General features: G+C 40.1%; 1 protein-coding gene across 6 annotated transcripts in view; it reads left to right on the top strand.

Annotated features, from left to right (window-relative positions):
- The first annotated feature begins 5,947 nt into the window (after positions 1 to 5,947).
- Positions 5,948 to 21,157, top strand: part of LOC101943505 (palmitoyltransferase ZDHHC14) — a 324,118-nt gene continuing 308,908 nt past the window's right edge. For all 6 annotated transcript variants that reach the window (XM_008177690.4, XM_008177694.4, XM_024112258.3 and 3 more), the window contains exon 1: positions 5,948 to 6,283. In XM_008177690.4, the coding sequence (XP_008175912.1) occupies positions 6,033 to 6,283 (251 nt within the window). In that variant the 5' untranslated portion in view covers positions 5,948 to 6,032. The remainder of the gene's footprint in view (positions 6,284 to 21,157) is intronic.

Genomic DNA, 21,157 nt, shown 5'->3' on the forward strand with positions numbered 1-21,157 from the left:
TATTTAGGAGTTTCTCTGGGGGACAGATCAAACAAGCATCTAGAATGATGTTCTGCTTCTAGCAACACTAGATTGTTCATAGGAAGATGAAAATAAAATATAATTCATGTGACTATTTGAGTGGTACTGTACTAATATACTATAAAGGATTGGGGAGAATTCTTTCTTGACTCCAGAGAGTTATGCCACCCAAGAATGAGGACTGATAGCCTTTGTAATTTTGGTTTCTCCTAGTATGGATCTACCTTTTTGGCTCCTCCCTATGCTTAGTTGGACTTCTATATGGGCTTGTTTTACTGGAAGCTTGTGTTTTCCTTCCTTGAAGTTGGGACAAGAGAGGAAGTTAAATGGGGTTAAAACATCACATCAACACAATGGTTATGTGTGTTTCTTCAACTGAAATTGTAATAATTGTTCTAGTTCCGTGTCTCCTCAGTTTTAGAATAACCTTTGGGTGGGGGAACATGGTTGTTTCAGAAAACTTTCAGTTGTTGGTCGTCGTCTCCTTTTCTTCTTGCTGTCAAAGTGGAATTCTGCTTTCATTCTGCTGGACTAGATTATTCATGGGTTCTGACTTCTCTTCACAGCAGTGGATCCATAATAACAGAAGCCAAAATTATAGGTTAAAACACTATAGTTATTTTGACTTAAATTTCTGCTAGTTCTAAATCAAGCCATTTTAGACCTTTAAAATTTAAGTCCAATCTGTTTCTGATGATTCAAAACTGAAAGAACAACCATGTGATATGATTATAACACGTAATAAATAAAACTTGGGGTTAGCCTCCAGAGATTGCTGAAGAAAAGTTTTCCCACTTTCTTAATGAGTCTGCCATAGAGACAGGAGAGTTGTGGTGCAACTGTGAGGTAGAAAAAATTACTAGAGAACTTGCTTTTGCAAAAATGTAGCGATTGGGAAACACTCAAAAGCTTTCTGCAACTAGTTAAATTTATTGTATTGTACTTATGACCACCCTCTCATTGGTTTTGGGGCTCCTTGCAGATTGTTTCTCAGTGTGCATTTTAATACTTTTTTGACTGTTCTCCACATTATTATCCAATCTGTGAGATATACTGCATTGGCAATGGAAAATGCAATTGTTTAAAATCTGACAAAAAAATCTTCTCTTGGAGAGGTGGCTATCCAAGTGAACAACAAAACTGCCAGTAAAAAAAAGGGGAGTGGTGGTGGTACTGCTACCGCTACCAATAAGATATTGAAAAAGAGTCAGGACAGTGGAGGTTCAAAGGCAGGACTGCCAGTGCTAGAGGAAGAGGTGTTTACTTTTAAACATCAGACCAAAAAAAAAAAAAAAAAAAAAAGGTAAGGAAAAACACAAATTGCAGAGAACAGTTCACATCATATGCACTGTTAACATGTAAACGGGCATACTTGTGTATATGTGATGTTCAGTCACGCTTCATAAATCAGGTTTTGAAGGTGTTCTTTCAAAGTCCATGATGAAGGAGATGGTTTCAGTCATATGGGTTTTTCAATATTCAGTTAAAAAAATTTGGACAATGTGCCTGAGTAATGTGAGAATATAGGCAATGATCCTAGCCCCTCTTCCTCCTCTCTTCCAATGCCAATAAGCCTTTAAATTCTGTGCTTAACCCATAACTTCTGGTGTTGATTGGAATGAAAAAATAGTTGTCCTGCAACACACTGTGTGAGGTATACAAACAACACCTTGGGTCCACAGGGCACAACTTGTCAGCTAGTGTTTACCCACCTAAATAGTCTAGTTGGTATATATGAAACATATACTCAGGTAATTTGAAAGTGTCGAGCTGTGATCATAGATAAATATTTATAGGTGAGGAGACTTGTCACCTAGGGAAATTAGTTTCCCCTTTGTTTCAAAGACCTGCCTTTGTGACACCTTTACACTCGAGACAGGGTAATATATAATCATCTCTAGTGACATTAGTATTTTTCTAATAGTGCAATTTTTATAAACTAAATAATGTGTTTGTGCTACCGGCTTACCTGTCACATGGCATCAACCTGCGTGAAAAGTGAGATAGAACTTTAAAAAAAGTATTGTAGCACAGGAACATGCAATGTTCTATAAAAAGAATAAGTCCTTCCTATCTGCTCTGGTTTATTTCATTATTAATATTTGTGGTTTAATCTATACAATGCTTTGCACCAATTTTAATTAACAGTGTCAAAAAAAAAAGAATAAAAAAAGGACAAATGCTTCCAAAAATGTTAAGTTATCTGGAATGTGAACTGTACAAATCACTTTTTGAGGAGAATTTAGACAGGTCCTACAGTGTTTGCAAAAGGATATTACATGGCATGCAAATAGATTAGACTGGAAAAAGAAAGTTGGTAGCACTCTTTCAAGCTCCACCCACAAAATAAGCTCCATCAACTGGAATTATCAAAATGAGACATTGCACACAGTGTATTTTGCTGTTGTTTAAATATGATTGTGTGTGTTCTCTAACTCCACTGAGTGTGTGTTCTCTGAGCTCTTGAACTTGGCTCCTCTCCTCACTGGGGCTTGTATAGGCCCATAGGCTCTGCAAGGCAAATTGGGATTGATTCCTTTTCAACTGAGTTAAAAACACACGTAGTAGTATCTTCAAATACCACACACTTGTGAATCCAGAATGATACATCACTCATAGTAGATTATGTTATTCCTCACGTAAGAAAGGAGAGGGATGATCACAGATCTGCAGAATGTTGACATCTTAAATGATCATAGCTGGGCATCTGAGTTAACGCCTCACTGAGATGAATGGAACTATTGTTACAGATGCTCTGCAGACTTGGGAGACTCTTAGGTAGTTACACTTGTTTTATGTGTTTGAGGTTTTCTTCGCAACCATAACAGTTTAAGAGGTAATTTAAGAAAAAAATTGAAGCTGAGATTCTATAGAACAAGAGAGCAGCATGCAAGAGGCACCAGTATGGTGTATGGGCATGTATAAGCTATTTCCAAGCCCTGCATGCAGAGATATAGCTAACAATTAAATCTGTACATACATAAGCTGTTCTTTCCACTGTGCCTGTGATATTATACAACTTTCCCAAGAGATAATTACACACAATATGATCATTAACGTTATCAAAGCAGTCAAGACAACTCTCCAGCAGTGCGCTAATAAAGGCCTGATGAAAAATAAAAATGCCTGTTGGTACAACACAAGAAATGTTGCCTCCACGTGTGTGCTTGCATATGCTTGTGCTGAGATCAGGGAGAAAGTAAGAGAAGTACTAGCAGTTCATGATGGAGGCTTGGAACAATAATAATGCAGCTACGTCCAGAGTTGCAAAGTAGCATGCAGAGTATTGACAACTGAGGCAGATGCGGGGGATGATGTTACTGCTGTGTCTATTATGTGCTGATGAGGGATGTCATCAAGTTTGCAAAAGAAATGTCTTGCACACCACAGTCATGCTGGTTAATGCATGAAGATGGTGAGATGCAGGATCAGGTTTTTTGGAAGCCCTATTCATTTAGGGTTCAACTTGCTTTTGGGGAGCGAGCAGTTTCAGTGCCTAAGGGAATTACGTGGTCCGTTACAATGGTCAAGTTGTCTGAGTAAACTCTTACTGCTAGCCTAAAAAGGAATGTCAGCAAGCCACAGTGTTTAGTGACAGCTGGGAAACAACATTTGTGGCGAGGAAGAACAGAAGGAACAGGGAACAGCATCTTCTGGCTCCTTCTTTAGCCATGGCTTGAGGGTGTTGGGCACTGGTCAGTGTTTCTTCCAAGGATACAAATTAACTAATGGCTAAGGTGGGAAAGTGCAAGGAAAGAGGATAGAGTCATTAGCTGTTTTTACATGCGTGTATAGTGCTTAGCACAATGGGTCTTCAACTGCAGTTGGGTCCTCGGTGCGTTATCCTAATAGAAAGATTAAATAATAAACAATAGCAACAGGCCAAGTAAATGGGGGGTGGAACCAGGAAGATGGGGCAGAGTTCAGTTTGGAAACAGAATGTGATTGGTGATTAGAGGGGGGGACACAAGGCGTGCTTGGGTGGGAAGATCCCATCAAGGCTCAGGATAGAAGACTTTTATTGTTTTACAAGTTACAAACCAGGAGAGGTAATTGTATTCTCCCCCCAGCACCCACCTCAGCACACACGGCGGCTCCCTCATACACGCCACAGGAAAGCAGCACGGCATGCTGGGAGTTGTAGTCCTCCTGCCTCCCCCGCCCCGCTTCCCTCCCCGTGTCGGGCGGCGCGGAGGGGTGGGGGCGGAACTACAGCTCCCAGCGGACCGGGGCCCTTCCCTTCAGCGCAGGCCGGGCATTGGCGGCGGGTTCCTTCCTCTCTCGGGTTTCCACGGCTGATTGGGCCCTGGGGCTGGCAGCCGGCAGAGGGGGCGGCTGCCGCCTGGAGACGCTGCGGGCTGCCGGGCGTCGGTGTTACGGGGCACGCCGGGGACCGCAGACGGAGCCGGCGAGAGAAGGGAGGGACCTGCCGGCCGGACTAAGGCGGGGAGCGCAGGGCCCCATCCCGGGGGCTGCAGCCGGTGCCTGGCCAGGAGCGAGCAGCTGGGCGAGCCCTGCCCCGGCTCGAGGGCAGCAGCGGGGGTCGGGCTCCCTCCCTCCGCCCCAGGAGGCGTGAGCGGCTGGGGAGGGGTTTGGTGCCTCTGGGCACCGGCAGCCGTTGTGACCCCCCGCCGACGATGAAGAGGTGGCTGCTGCCGCTGCTGGGTCTGGCTGCCGGGGCCAAGCCCGGCTAAGGGCAGAGTCGGAGGAAGGGAGCGGAGCTGTCCCCGCGCTGCGCCGTGCGCAGGGCTCCTCTCACCTGGGCTTGGCAACGAGCCGCGGCAGCTGCGGGGCGTCGTTCGCTGGGCGGTGTGCGGAGGTGTCAGGATGCGGGCTGGGACCCGGCAGCCCCTCTGCCCTGCGGGAAGGAGCCCGTGTCCCCACAGCGTCTGACGGAGCCGTTTCTGCCTCAGAGGCGGTGGGAGAAGGTGTCGGGGAAGGGAGGCTCCGTGTGGAGAAGACGATGGGGAGGAAGAGTCCTGGGCGGAGAGACATATGCTACACGCAGTGAGTCCTCTCCTGGGGGGTGGCAGAAAACCGGCTGCCACGCGGGATTGAGCCCGAGCAACGGCATGAGGAAACGGTGCGTACCTGTTGTCTAGAAGGACTTCGGTTTGAAAACCGCCACCCACACACCGCCCACTGCCCAAAAGCCAGGGGTGAGGAGGAGAAATTTCTCTTTTTATGTGTGTATGAAAAGGATGAGGACTGGCTCCAACGGTGTCCATTTCTGCCAAGGACAGGCACTGACTCTGCTTCCTCTCTGCTCGAACATTTTTTAGTTTTATGGAGGGGGAAAATAGAAAATAATAAACATTCACTTCGTCAGATCAACGATTAAAAAAATCATCTCCCCAGAGGAACAAGAAGAAACAGCAGCAAAGCAGCCACTTTGCATTGAATCAGGCAGAAGAAATCCCTCTACAGTGTGTGGAGTTGCAGCTGGGTTTGTGTGTGCTTGCCTTGTGTGGTGTCTCTTTGAGGAGGTGGGGAGGATTTTCTCTTAGGAATATATATTTTTCTTTTTTGGTAAAACCTGCTGCCTGAAGGAGTATTATAACAAATCTCTCTGAATGGGAGAGACTCAACTGGTGAACCTCTTTTTACCCAAAATGTTTATCCCCAGAGAAATCTGAGGGTGTGCTCTTTTGAGGAAAGAACAACCACTCCATTAAAGATGAACACTTTAAGTTTTGTGGTCAACCAATTTATTTTGTAATTTTTTTTTCTGATTTCTGTTTTGTGATAAATTGCTCTTATAACCATAAAAGACTATTTTAAATCAGTTCGTAATTTTGGTGGGGAGGGAAGGAATACCTCCCAAGCATTTCTAGTATGACAGCTTTGGTTTCTCAAGAGTTAATTAGGGCTTGTGTGATACCTTTACTACCATTCTGGTAATAAACTTGCCTTTAAAAAAAAAAAAAAAAAAAGTGGGGCTAGTGGGGAGGATTATCTTGGTCAGAAGAATATCTTTGTTTTGGGGGTGTTTCCCTCATTACACTCCCTTGATGACTCCTGGAGGTGGTAGTGGGCCCATGAAAGACTGTGAATACAGTCAGATCAGCACACACAGCTCCTCATCTCCCATGGAGTCTCCCCATAAGAAAAAAAAAGCAGCTCCCAAGAGAAAATGGGAGGTTTTCCCTGGAAGAAACAAATTCTTTTGCAACGGAAGGATCATGATGGCCCGGCAGACTGGAGTCTTCTACCTGACTCTGGTTCTCATCTTGGTCACCAGTGGACTCTTCTTTGCATTTGAGTAAGTGACGTTAAAGCCTTTGTTCCCTCTTACTGCATGTATTAAATTTCCTGAAGAAAACTAGATACAGTACAGTTGAATTCATCCAGGCGTCATTGAGGACATTTGAATTAATTGAGATGATACAGGTTTGTATAATTGATAGAAAATTCAATGTGATAGACATCAAGGACACAACCCTGTTTTTGTTAAAGAACGTCCTTGGTAACTGGGGTTAGATAATCAATGTTTTACGGTAGTTGCTTTCAAAATGTAATTATTCTGGTGTTTCTGTATATGGTACTAAGAATGCATAATAGCAGGAGTTAGGATGTGGAGGAGCTGATGTAGGTGCTTGTCTATCTGTTAATTTCTCAAGAATCAGAATTGACAGATGCAAAAATGCCATCCACTTTCTCAGAGTTGAGCACAGAAAGGTAACCTTCCTTTCACTGGACTATTTAGGATTACTTTTTTTTAACTCTTATGAAGTTAGTTCAACAGTTATTACAGCTATCTGTCCTCTGTGTTTAAAAGGTTCAAATGATGTTTGTGCCTGTAGAGCCACCTATGTTTCAGTGACAATTTCAGATGTTATTCAGCATTCTATCAACATCTAGCTGAGTACATTTTCTTCTTCTTCTGTATCAGTGTCTGAGGGAGCTCCATCTGTGATTTACGATATCTTGTTTTACTAAGATTTTTGTAAACTGCCTTCACATCAATTTTTAGAGCCTAATTCTCCATTGCAATGATGTAATGCCTATGCTATATGCAGGGCAAAGTGCAAAATATTATCAAATCAGAAGGTACTACATTTTCTACTGTTTGCAGTGATGAAATAGGCTGTGCAAAATGCAGGACAGTGGAGAATTGCATACTTGGGCCTGGTCTATACACAGTTTTTATACCAATTTTACTATTTCAATTAGGGATGTGATTCTCTTTTTACTGGAATAATTAAATCAGTATAACCCCCTTAAAGTGAACACAGTTATATCAGTATAACTTATTTTTCTACATTTTTAGGAATAGGCTACATCATTATGGGTTATACTGATTTAATTACACACCTGGGGGTTGTGCTGCTTAGTTGTACTGGTTTCAAACCAGTATTGGTGCAAAAACTGTGTGTAGATGAATTTTTAGTCTGTGGTAACAAATCTCTTCCAGAAATGGGCACAGGCTTCTGGCCGTCTAGCTCCATAAGAACCATTTCCTTGTATGTAAACTTGGATGTTATTTCTAAAAATCATATTCTAAAGCTTGTAAAGTGGTCCAGTTGCACAGTGCATATTGATGCTTACCATCTTCAGGAAGCTAAGTAGTGGCATTAATAGTCCCTGAATTGGACCAGCCAATTGCAGAAATCCTAATTTATTGGTAGCATTTAGGAAGATAAGTTCAGCAGGTAATCAGAACTCTGAAAGTTTTTGTTTATTTTTAAATATGTCACCTGGAATACATTGAAGAGACTGCTTTCCAGAGGGAACTGCTTACTGTAAATCTTATTGTAGACCCTGTGACACTTGTTGAACCTCTGTGACTAGTTGAGCTAACATGGTCAATGCTGGTAATCTGTCCACCAATGATAGTTATTTCATATGTTTCCTCTTCCAATTTTAAGCAGATATTATGAATGTCTCCTTTCAGTACATTTGATTAGTAACTGACTGTGTTGAAGATGTCAGTGGATATATCTGGACTGCAAGGGAAAAAAGCCCTGGCAGTGAGTCCTGGAGCCTGGGTCAACTGAGGTGGGCTCACAGGGCTAAGAATAGACATTCCCGGTTGGGCTGGAGCACAGGCTTTGATATCCGGTGAGGATAGAGAGACCCAGAGCCCAGGCTCCAGCTTGAGTGAGAATGTCTATGTTGATGTTTTTGGTCCTCTAATGTAAGTGTGGTAGTTGACCCGAGCTATGAGGCTTGCTGTTGTGAGGTGTGGGTTTTTTTTATTATTTATTTATTTATTTTGGCAATCTAGATGTACCCAATTAGGCCCACATGGGCAGATTCTTGAGTTTTTGTGGAGCCTCACTGAGTATGTCTATGCTGCATTGTGAACCTGGGTCAGTGGGGCTCGGCTTGTGGACTCCTTTTTTCTAAGCCCGTGCACTGTATTGTAAACCTGGGCTTGCTGTTGCTGGTCCTGGGTCTCACAGCCATGCTGATATGTCCATACTCAGACCTTTGGACTCATGTCCATGGCTTGAGCTGTGTCCACAGTGCAAAATGACAGGATTTGGACCCAGGTCACAGCAGGACTCAGGGTTTGACCCATCCTCCTACCAGGGTCCTAGGACTGGGTCGTGAGTACTTGATGACCTGAGTCAGGCTGATTTGTGTGTGGTTGGAAGGGTCACATGGGCTCAAACCTGAGTCAGAGCCTGGGCTTAGTGTGAAGTGTAGACATACCCACTGACTTCAGTAGGACTTGCATGCACATACTGGTCCCACTAAAAGCAGCTTGGAAGTTCAGGGTCCAAGTTTACATTTTAAATTGAAATACTTTAAAGTGAATTATAGATGATGGCTTGACAGGGGATGGCTTGTAACTTTCACTTAAAACAATTCGGCCCTCCAAGGAAATATTTTGTATTGAGATATTCTGCTTGGTTGCACAATTGAAAACAGTTAAGGTAGGACCAGCTGCTAGCTTTTCATCAATCCTGAATAGATATTAGAAATCCAGTAAAGTTATTTAAATTGTATCTCTGAGCCCAGGTGCTATGTGAGTGTTACTGCATGTAAACTGCACTGATAATTAAATTTAAAATTTACCTAAACTTCATCTAGTTGTTGTTTAAGTGCTAATGCTACTGGAAATGTTGAAACTAGGAAATAACTTTGTGACTTTTGTGGCTGCATAATATATCTGTGTGCACATACTGTTTCTGAGTAATTCTTGCACTCTTTTCCCCTTCAAATTGAATGCTTAGCAAATTGTGAACAAAATGTAGTTAAATTCATTTAACAAACTACTTGCTTCAAGAGGAGAGCTGCAAAAATGTTCTCCCTAATAGATGTTACTATTGTGTGGTGGATTTTGTTCTTATGCAGAAAAATGCATGCAGTGGAATTGTCAGTCACCATCTGAAGCGTCCTTTAATATCAGCTTGTCGCTAATTGCTTGGTATATTTGTGGGGTATTTGGGCAGTACAAGGAAGAGGATATTTTAGAAAGTGATTCCCTATTGAAAAGTGTTGTTTTGGAATAGTTTCTAAATTGAGGGTCATTTTTTCTCGCTTGAACTTGCTGCAAGTGATTATCCTTTCCTTTTAAGAAATACTTGTTGCTTATATGTTACTTGAGAAAAGCATTAATTGTTAAGAGCACAAACTAAAAATAACTTGAGCCAAATCAGTTTCCCAAAGACACTAAAAACCTGTTTGTATACACACACTAAAATTATGTTGATGGAAATATAGCAGTTTAGGAACAGCATTTATATTATCCCCTCTGTGTGCATGAATCCTATTAGTGTTAATAGGAATTGTATTCAGAGTTGGGTACGTACATCTGAACAAAGTTTAGGAAGGGAACCATTACTTGCCAGTCTTAAAATTGCTTTTTCCTCAACAGGAGGAAGAAGAAAGATAACTTTGCTTTCAAACTGAAAGATTGGGGCTAATTGTTTAAATTGTCCAACTGCTATACCCCAGTTGAAGGGAAACGGGGGGTGAGAGGTTTTTTGTAGTTTTGGTAGATTATTCCTGGGAACCTATATCACTTTAACGTGGATATTTGTCCCTCATCCCCATGACTTCATACGTTCCTTTTCATGTGCTATAGTACCCGATTCCTTTTTCTTTCCTCCTCATTTTGTACATACTACCCCATTATCTGGAACAGGCTTTCTTCCCACTGATTCTCTTTTGCTCCCTTTCCAAAAGAGCAATATATTTTCTAACTTTCTCAAACAATTTTTTTCATCTTCACTGTTATAGTTTGCTTTCATTGCTGTCAAACTATCTTTCTGACCTGCTTCCCTGTCATGCTTTTTCCTCCCTCATTTGCCCTTGCATCCTATTTTAATCTTATTCGCTTCCATCTCTATTTTGCTCCAATGACATCTCTTCTTTCCCTCATTTCACTTTCCTTTCTTCAATAGGCCCAAATGCGTGCACACAAAAATTATAAACCGATTGTTTTAAAGCAACTAAAATACTTAGAGAAAACCACAAACTAAAAAATCTCAAGGAGCACACAGAAAAACTGAAGTAGACATGTGGTCTTCTTCTTGTAAGTTGCCTTTTCCCTGCCCTTCTGTTCGGATATAACATGATACTGTGCGCAACCTTGGGTCCCAATCCTGGAAGTGGTTTCATGCAGATGGATGTTTGTGTCCATGCAAATTCCTATTGTTTTCAGGAGATTCATGCAGGTTGAAGGATTTGCCTGCATGGTGCAGTTTTCAAGATTGGGGCCCTAGTTTGTAAATTCTTTGGGGCCCAAAGAATGTTGGACCAGACTTTCAAAAGTGACAAGTGATTTTGGGTGCGGAGCTTGTCACTTTAAAGGTGTCTGGTTTTCAGAAGATGGTGCTCAATATCTTCAAGTGGCAAGGTGGGCACCCAGAATTGCTTGTTTTTTATTTCTCTGTAAAACCTTGTGCAGGTATTGATTCAAGTGATTGGTTCCTGAGCCTCCAGCCTTTCCTATGCTCATTCATTCTTTCTGATAAATGGACTTTGCATGCTTTATTTTTCCCTTTGCTCTACTACATCTATATGTATTTGTAAAATTAATCAGTGCTCATGTAAAGGTATTGGCTTGACAATCCTGGAAAATGAAGTATCCTATTCTCAGAATTGATCAAACTTGAGCAACATTAATGCAAACTTTCCTATGCTGTCTTGCCGATGCAGTAAAAGAGGTTGCACATCTCTAACTAAATTGGTGTATCATTGCAACTTATTAGTGCAGTTTAACACCTATTGGCTTGAATTAATTACATGTACACATCCAGGGAAGAATAAACATATCTACTTTGTGCATGCGCTTGTTCAGTCACAGGAGAGTAAGATATGCAATTCAACCTCCATCACATTAGCAAACAGCATCTTTGTTTTAAACTTATGCGCACGTTAAGCCTTGTCTAAACATGCTCAAATTGCATTTGTTGAACTAAAATATAGTGTTTGTATCAATCTAATTAAAACAGTTCATATGTCATTGTGGGCACACTTCAGTTTGGAAAACAGTTATAAATTGATTTAGTGTGTCCACATGGGTTGTACTGGTTTAACTAAATTGTTTAACTAGTTGGATATAAAACACAAATTTTCACTTAAATGGATGTAACTTTCATGTGTTGACAAGCCCCTATCTTCTAATTGGTATAGTAGCAGTTGGCGACCTGTTCTGTGCCTTCTTACTCTGAGCACCACCGTGACTAGAGAACTTTTCCTGATTTATGCCTTTTTGTATAGAATTTAGAGATTGTACAGTGAAAGTCGTAGTAAACACACTATACTGAAGCGATATGACTTTGCCACACATTGCAGCAAAACCTTGACGAATCAACACTCGTGTTAGCAAGCTACGTGATTTCACTGTGTAATCAACCATTGCTTTAGTTTTGTGACAAAATTTATGCTGTTCAAGGAGATAGTGTAGCAATCAGTGACTTTATATAGGATTATCTGGTAACTTGAGCCTTCTCTCTTTCCTTTTTTTCTTTTTCTTTTAAGATGAGTAACTTGCTTACATTTTTAATTCCCAGGCAATCCATGCACAAAAATGTAGTAGTTTCATGCCTATTTGATTAGATAAATTAGCATACTAGCTGTAATATAGGACAAAATATTAACCTTTGCAGAGTCTAAGTTTTTCATTTTCAGAAATGACTTAGACTCTTAAGTCATGAAGAAGAGCTCTGTGTAGCTTGAAATTTTGTGCGTCTCACCAACTTCAGTTGGTCCAATCAAAGGTATTACGTCACCCATCTTGTCTCTGAGGCTCCTAAATTGCTTTTGAAAATGAGACTTAGGAGCTTAAGTTATGTAGGCCTTGTGTCACTGAGCAAAGCAATACCTAAATACCTTTACAAATCTGTGCCTTTGTCTTTTTATTGGTGTTTTAGCACACTTCTAGTGTTGATTTAAAAAAATCTGGAATTTATATCAGAGGTGCACTGAAAAATTCATAAAAAATAAAGTTTAATTGATCTAGATAGCAATAATGGAACTTTTTTTGTTCTAGCCCCTTTAAAATATAGACCGCACTTTGCTGACTAGATGTACTCTCATAAGCTTTTGGATTATTCCTTGGGTGCATTATAAGATATAAGGCCAAATGCCTTCATTTACCCTAAAAGTTCACAAGTAGCCTACTCATGGATTCTGGCATGGAATTTGTGACTTGAACATGGACAACTACTTTGTCAATGTCACTTTTAAGAAACAAGATGGGTGTTGGCGATTATTCAATACAGACATGGGAAATATTTCCTAATAGAAAGATAAGAGGAAAAGAAGATTGCCTGGACTTCTGGGTCTCATCATCTTCTTCCTGTTTTCCCCAGAACCATGTTTGCTTTTAACTCCATTTCTATAAAATTGGGAATATTGAACAGTTTTCATTTTAATGTTTATGTTAAAATGGGCTACATTTATATGGTAGTCCCCAAATTAGTGTAAAAGAGTAAATAGGTTGTTGGAGGGCTGCAAATTTAAATCATCCTCCTAGCTTTAGCCTCTGTTCCTGTTTTCCCTCCTATAGCTGCATTTTCAGCCTCCTCCTCTCCCCAACTTTAATATAATGGATATAAGGATTTTTTTTTTTTAATATTCTTTAGGGGAAAAAATTCTAGCTCTGTATTGCTGGGAGTTGATGCATGGGTGTGACAACATCAGATACTATGGTGATGGGCACCTATTTAAGAACCTTGAGAGAGAAATCAGTGTGGCCGTGGGCAACTTGTGTACAAAAAGTTTCAGAGTAAAATGTGAAAATGTACTTGGCAGTCTCTTTTGCTTAGAGCCATCCCTCTCTTTTTTCAGGTCTTTGTTCTATGTCTGTCCATTTTAATGGGAATCTAGATGGCTTCTGTCATGAAAAATGTCTCCTTACTGGTGAAGAGACTGAATTATTCTGACCAAATGTTTGTCTGAAATAGTTGGAGACACCAGATCTGAGTTTTCTCTGCTGCATAAGTAACCATTGGTACTTCCACACGATGCTAGAGAGAGAAATGTACAACTGCAGTTTTTTGGATCACTCTTATGGTTTCAGGGAATAAATGAAACTTCTTATTGCCTAAATAAATTACCAAGTCTTTGTGTGTGTGTGTGTGTGGGGGGGGGTGTGTGTGTGTGTGTGCATAAGATGAACAAAATTAAAATTAAGTCCCAGACAATAAAATCTCAGTGCGGAACCATTGGTTCTCCAAAACTATATGCAGCATTCAAAATGTCCACTATAGTAACTCACTTTTCTAATAAAAATTCTAAAAGTTATGGGTCTCTGAGTCTACGTACAAACATTAACTACCTCAGCTGCTCACAATTGTAAGCTTTATTCCCAATAGTAAATTTGAAGGAATGGATACTCAGTAAGGTATCAGCATGACTGGAAAACATGGGAATTGCCATACTGGGTCAGACCTGAGTCCATCTAGTCCAGTCTCCCAGTGCTGGCTACTGTCAGAAACAGATGCTTCAGAGGAAAGAGTAAGAACCCTGCAGTAGGCAGATGAGGGATAATCTATCTCCCACATCAGGTCCCATTCTGATCTCTGGTAATTTAGAGATTGTCTTGAGCCCTGAAGCATGAGGTTTAATATTCCTTGCAAAAATTTTATGACTATAACTCTGGATAGTCTTTATCGGTAGTGGTTTTGTGCACCTTCAAATCCAAAACTTTAAGATTATCGTCTCTGTATTTCTTTGAAGTGTCTGCCTGGTGAAATGGTGTTCTTAATTCACCAGTCAAAGATTTGAGGTCTTCATTCTTCATATAAATTTTTTTTATTATTAAGCATGCTTGTTTTCTTTTTTTTTCTGCTTCAAATAACTCCTCTATATTTGTTTTAAATCTACTTCACTATGAAAGAAGAAGGAAATTAGTTTACCTAGGACCTAGACAAAAACGATGCTTTGTACTCTCCAAAACAACCTTATTCCTGAGTTGTGTTGATGTAGTTTTAAAAAAGTGAATTTCTAGCTCTACAGAAACAGAGTGAAGAAGTTGAGCTTTTAGTTGTGCACTTCAGGTAACGAATGTAACAACTTGTCTGCCCTAAAAAAAAATAAAAATGCTCTAGTAGTTTAGGCCTCTGATTTGGGTCATGTATTTATTAAACAAAATAAAAACTTGCAAAACCTAATACTAATGTTTGGAAACTTCCCATGAAAAGTTATTATTTAGATTTGAATACTTTCAATCTAAACATTGAAACTTGAACTATTGTATGAGCACAAGAAGGTGAAATTGATTATAAACAAAAATTAAACTGAAAATCTGTTGCATTTGTCCAAGCTGCGTGACATGCAGAGCAGTGATAGAAAAAAGGGTAATAACCTAAGGCCATTTTAGTGTAACAGATATGGAAATGTTTGATTTTTAATTTGATAAAACTCTTACTTTAAAGAAACACTATTAATTGGTAGCTATAGAAATACTTACAATTTTTCTGAGTTGCAGCCAGACAATAAAAAGATGCTTGTGCATGCATACAGTGCACGATGTTCTGTCACTGAAGTTGGGGCATAAGTTCTATTGACACTCATGGGAGCAGGATGAGACTCAAAATTAACCATAACACAAGTTACTAACAATTTTGCATAATTGCAAACCTCCCTCCCCGCCCCCCCCAAGCTTACCTACTGCAAAAGTCAAAAATTCAAAACAAGGTGTCTTTTAATGATGTGAAACTCAAATGTTTTGGCACACTTTTTTCTTCATTTTGCACTAACACTCTTTGCCTATAAAGTAAATGCACAGCTTTTTAGACCAAGCCCTTTTTCAAGGCAAAGTTGTGGGAGGAAGCTAAAACCAGGCTTTGTAATTTAAGCTGGCTGCATTTTTTAAAACTTGTGTATAGGTTAACGCCTCTCTAATTTAGCCTTTGGCCTGATTCTAAAAAGTTTTGAACCACCTGAAACTCTTGTTGGTGGTGTGTGGGTACTAGGTAGGGTGACCAGATGCCCGATTTTATGGGGACAGTCCTGATATTCAGGGCTTTGTCTTATATAGGCACCTATTATCCCACAGCCCCTGTCCTGATTTTTCACACTTGCTGTCTGGTCACCCTAGTACTAGGCATTTCTCAAAATCAGCCCCATAGCTTTGGGAAACTATGGAATTACAGTACTTACTGAATTATTTTCTGAAGTTTTAATTATGAGATTGGTTTGCTGTAATATAACAGTGATTTAGCTTCCATGTCCCTGCTCCTTTTCTTTTTGATTAGTGACTGTAATGTTGATGCACATTATTGTGTCACAGTAGTTAATGAGATCTTGCATAATGAGCTTAACTAGTGAGATCACAGCTGCTTTTTTGTTTTACTTTCTCCCCCAATTTAAGTCTCACATTGCAATAAGTGCTGTTAGTATATGTACTGTATGCAGTCATTCTTTTTTCTTAATTTAAAAAAAAAAAGCTTGATACAAAGTACAACTCTAATGCAACACTGAGAATTTAAATTCAGAAAAGTTTGGCCATAGGAAAGTAGATTTTCACAACAGCTGCAACTTGTGAATTGTGTGGTTTAAATTCTTAAGCAAAATATTGCGTTAGTGTATTTTTTGTAATGAATTTAAAACATGGTAGATGAGCTAATTCTTTTAACCATTCAAGAGTGGGGAACACATCTACTTGGACCTACACTACCATTTTATCAAGTTAATCAGTTGAAAAATTGTTTACTGCTGTTTAGGAGTTTTGAATACATATTAAACATCATGGTCCTCTTGATCAAAAGTACAGTCTGCTTTTTTCAAGCAAACAAAATGATTCCATTGTTCACATTTTATTTAAGCAACAAATGCAGTTCAGGTAAATGTTTTTTTAAAAATGAAGAAAGATAGGTACAAAAGGCATAGATAACTTATGAAGTACGAATTGCTAAGAAGGATTGCTAAATCCTTAAATATGTGAGTTGGTGATTGATTTGTTTTCTAACATTCATGTGCTGACATGGCAGTATATTCGTGGAAGAAAAGATTATTGAAGGCAGGTCTCCATTTAAGAATTGTTACTGGCATAGCCATGTTGATTAAGTGCTGTGAATTTTTTTTAACCACAAGCCCTACAGTAGATGGAGCTAAACTAGCAAAGAAGTGTCCTAATATGGAATTAGAATAAAAATTTCCTAATGTGAAATTATTTCATAGATTTAAAAGCACTTGAAGAAAAGAGGGAATTAGAATGACAGTGACTTCTCCATACGTTTAGCATCACTACTACAGCTCTGTAATAAACCAGAGGTAGGGTATTTGCTTTGTGTTGGTTTCTGAAGACAACAGAAGGATTGTGAATTTGCACTGCAGTGATGGAGAATAACTTATGGCTGTGTTTACTATTGGTTTGAACTTTCCTCAAGGCTAAGCAAACTTTGGGTGTGGAACCAGTCAAAGTAAACTTTTTATCATTACTTGTCAAGACCAGTACATAAAATATCTATTGTATGAAAGAATATAATGTAAAAGGTTGGAATAGACTGTGTAAAGTGTGTATCCATTCCCAGTTGGCTGCAGTGAATTGTAACATCCCCCTGCCCCCTCTGAAGTCAATGAAAGCTATTGTCTACACACAACTGACATTTCTTTAAAAATGTATTCCATTTCTAGTGTCACACTAGTTACATATAATGATAGGAGAGTGTTTATTTGGCCACTTCCAGCTGAAGAATGAACCCAACTTATTTTAAAACCCTGTAGGGCTGCATTTTACCTGACTGGAAGTGATTATTCTAGAATGAAGTCTTTTATTGTAGGATAGTTTCCACATGCCGAGTTATTACGCCACAGCTATGTGGGTCAATTTCCCCTGCACCCAGCCCTTTTTTAATATAAATTAGCCTCTCCTTCCCCCTCACTCTCTTCCCTTCTTATAGGTCAGCAGGCTGTGGTCTCTAGAATGTTTTGAAAGTGTTTTAAAATTTTTTTAAAGCCTTTCACTAGCAGTCTTGTAACTCATATACTTTTGGTATTTTTCTACTGCTATCATGTACATTTTTGACTTCAGCTAAAATCAGGTTGGGGAATCTAGGTAGTATTTGTTGCCAGCAAACTGAATGTATTGAGTGCAGGAGCCAGTATATCTACGCTGTGCAAAGAAACCCACCCAAAACCCATGGCAGCGAGTCTCAGAGCCCAGGTCAGCCTTGCAGGGCTCGGGCTATGGGGCTAAAAATAGCAGTGTAGGTGTTTCTATGTGGACTGGAGCCTATGCTCTGAGTCCCACCCTTTTCACTGGGTCTCAGAGCCTGGGCTCCAGCCTGAGCAGGAATGTCCGTGCTACTATTTTTAGCCCCATAGTGCAAGCCCGAATCCGTAGGCCTGGGCTCTGAGACTCACTGCCATTTAGTGTCTTTTTGCATTGTAGATGTATCCTAGACTTTAAGGTCAGAAGGGACCTTAGGGATCATCTAGTCTGACCTCCTGCACAATGCAGGCCACAGAATCTCAGTCACCCACTCTGTATCAAACCTGTGTCTGAACCATTGAAGTCCTCAAATCATGGTTTAAAGACTTCAAGGTACAGAGAATCTTTCAGCAAGTGACCCGTGCCCCACGCTGCAGAGGAAGGCGAAAAATCCCCAGGGCTTCTGCCAATCTGCCCTGGAGGAAAATTCCTTCCCGACCCCAAATATGGCGATCAGCTGAACCCTGAGCATGTGGGCCTTAGACTAAAGACTTCCATATACGCAGTACGCTAGAGAATTAACATTTAAAAATATTTTGTAAATTGGACACTTACAACTAATTGGAGCATAAGGAATTGCCTGCTGAGCAGGGAAAAGAGAAGGAGTTTTGAATTAGGAATTGCACAGTCCTGCACTCTGGCTAAGATAAATCGCTTTCGGTATAATAACTTGGGGTTGATCCCCTTTTAAGAAGCAAACTCCAAAGGTTCTCTCTGTGGCTCAGCAGATAGTTCTGGTGACTGTAGTGTGCACTCATCTTCAAAATAAATTCAAAGAATTGTTTGTCCGTAACACAAAGACTCCTTGTTCCTCTTGAGGTCAAGTATGCATTTTTTTCAACATCAATCCCTATTAAAGTATCAGGGAAATTGCCTGAGTCTCCCTCCCAACCCTATAGTAAATTAAAGTTTGTGTGTGGGGTAGGATGGGAGGTGGGAGTGCATTTGTGAGAAGGAATGTGAAGCTTGAGTTAGGGTGGGGCATAATAGACTCTATCCTTTCCCTGGACTCTGACACAAGCCGGTTGAGTTTTCGGGGTCAGGCATTTGGCTGTGAATGGGAAAACCAGAAAATAAAGTCTGACCTTAAAATAGCAACTGACGCACTTTGATCCCTCTATGTAAAACTATTATGGGCTAGCTTCCAGCTTTATTGAAAAGTAAACACACCCTTCCCAACACATGCACTTTTCTATTCAAACATGACAGAAAACTTTAACTAATAGTTATAGTTGCTAAGAAGTACTCCAAAGATGTATTACACATCATATGAAAATAACCTTATTTTTACCATGAACAGACTTAAAAGCATATTTTCTAGAGACTTTTCTTTAACAATTGTTGTAACCACTAATTTTTCTTGATTGTTAGTGTCATGAGGAAATAATACTCTTGTTATTTTTGATAGGGGAACATGAGTTTACTACTTTCTAAATCTTATGCATAGTAGATTAATTCAAGCAACATCTACTGATCAGGTAGGTATTTGACAGTTGAAATAGTGTTAGGCTTCTAAAATGAGCTTTAACACAAATATTTAATTTATTCTAATGTGGTGCAAAGGTCACATTTAATGGGCATAGAAATTTGTTATTGGAGTTGATCCTTTCCGATCAGTGTTGAGGCATGCTAGTTGGGCAGTGTGGGCAAGCTTGCAGTGCAGCTTGCCTATATGGTTAATATTCTGTGGGATGAAAAAGATGACTTCAGTTTTGTGTTCAGGAGCTGTCAGTCTGGCACCTTCTTACAGGCATTAGCTTAATTGCTCTCTTTAAAATGGTATCTAAATTAAAAAATTATTAAAGGAGCACTTTATTGTATCATTGAAAAAATTGTCTTGGTTAAATAAAGGGGAGCAATGAATGTAAAAATCAAGACTTCCCTCTCACAGGTCTTTAAATTATGAAAGAGGTTGAAATACCATGGAAGATAATTCATAGTTTTTTTTTTTTCCTTTTTGTACTATTTAAACAGACACTGCCAAGTCAAATTTGATCCCAAATTTAGGTTGTTTAAATACCAAGCTTTTACAAAGTTAAGATCAATAGAAAGTGTCTGCAACCCAGACCTTGCGGTATTGTCTTAGAGCATGAGAATTTTGAAAGTGAATCTGACATCTGTTTTCATTGTCCAAGCTATGTGCAACCTTACTGTGGTCAGATTATTAAAACTGACATAACTTAAAAAAGTAATGCAGTGTTTGTAACCTAGTGAACAGGCTGCTGTTGTTTGCCTGAAAATACCATCTGTTTGGTGGTGGTCCTGCTGGGAAAGGGTTAAGTGGATTCTGTTGACTCATTCTTGCAGGTGGGTTATTACTCCTGCTGGATATAATGGATTTGGGGGCAGCTCACTTGAGGGGAGGGCCTAAGCTGTGCACTGGGCAGTCCTGAGGTAGTTTCCCTAGGAATGGCCAAATCTAGGGAAAAGCAACAGAGGGTCCTGTGGCACCTTTAAGACTAACAGAAGTATTGGAGCATAAGCTTTCGTGGGTGAATGCCCACTTCATCAGACGCAAGTAATGGAAATTTCCAGAGGCAGGTATAAATCAGTCTGGAGATAACGAGGTCAGTTCAATCAGGGAGGGTGAGGTGCTCTGCTAGCAGTTGAGGTGTGAACACCAAGGGAGGAGAAACTGCTTCTGTAGTTGGATAGCCATTCACAGTCTTTGTTTAATCCTGATCTGATGGTGTCAAATTTGCAAATGAACTGGAGCTCAGCAGTTTCTCTTTGGAGTCTGGTCCTGAAGTTTTTTTGCTGTAAGATGGCTACCTTTACATCTGCTATTGTGTGGCCAGGGAGGTTGAAGTGATTTCCTACAGGTTTTTGTATATTGCCATTCCTTATATCTGACTTGTCCATTTATCCTCTTGCGTAGTGACTGTCCGGTTTGGCCAATGTACATAGCCGAGGGGCATTGCTGGCATATATATGCCATCATAACATTGGTGGACGTGCAGGTGAATGAGCCAGTGATGTTGTAGCTGATCTGGGAGATGGCTTGAGCTTGCCTTTATCATATAATTTTCTTAATAATTTGCCCCCTCCCCAAGTTTGGTTATTTGACTCTGTGTGTGTCAACTTACTTTAGAGCAAGCGAGGAAGGGTAATTTTAAATGCAGTAAAGGAAAATGTGGAGTCTAAACAGTATTGTTTCCCTTTCTCCAAATCTGTCTGCCCTGGTGCTTTGAAGTCTTCACTTGAATGCTCTCCCTTTCAGGACCTCCCTAATACCAAATCTCCTACTTAGTGAGGAGACCTGGATGCAGGGCCCTATGTATGCTGTTATATAGCTGCAAATGGCTACATAACTTATTTATTTTCTTAGTTAATTTTCATCCTAAATCCTTTTAATGTTGCTATCTTTTGCTTGCCATTTTGTCTTCCTGCCTTTGTCTCTGTCCTGTTGCTCCCTCCAAAAGAATTTGATGGGTTTCCCTTGTCCATGGACCATATCCATAAAAGGACAGAACAGGAAGCAGAGAGAGATTTGCATCAAGGACCTTCGTTGAGGTAGAA

The sequence above is a fragment of the Chrysemys picta genome, chromosome 3, assembly GCF_011386835.1.
Source record: "Chrysemys picta bellii isolate R12L10 chromosome 3, ASM1138683v2, whole genome shotgun sequence".
NCBI classification, from domain to species: Eukaryota; Metazoa; Chordata; order Testudines; family Emydidae; genus Chrysemys; species Chrysemys picta.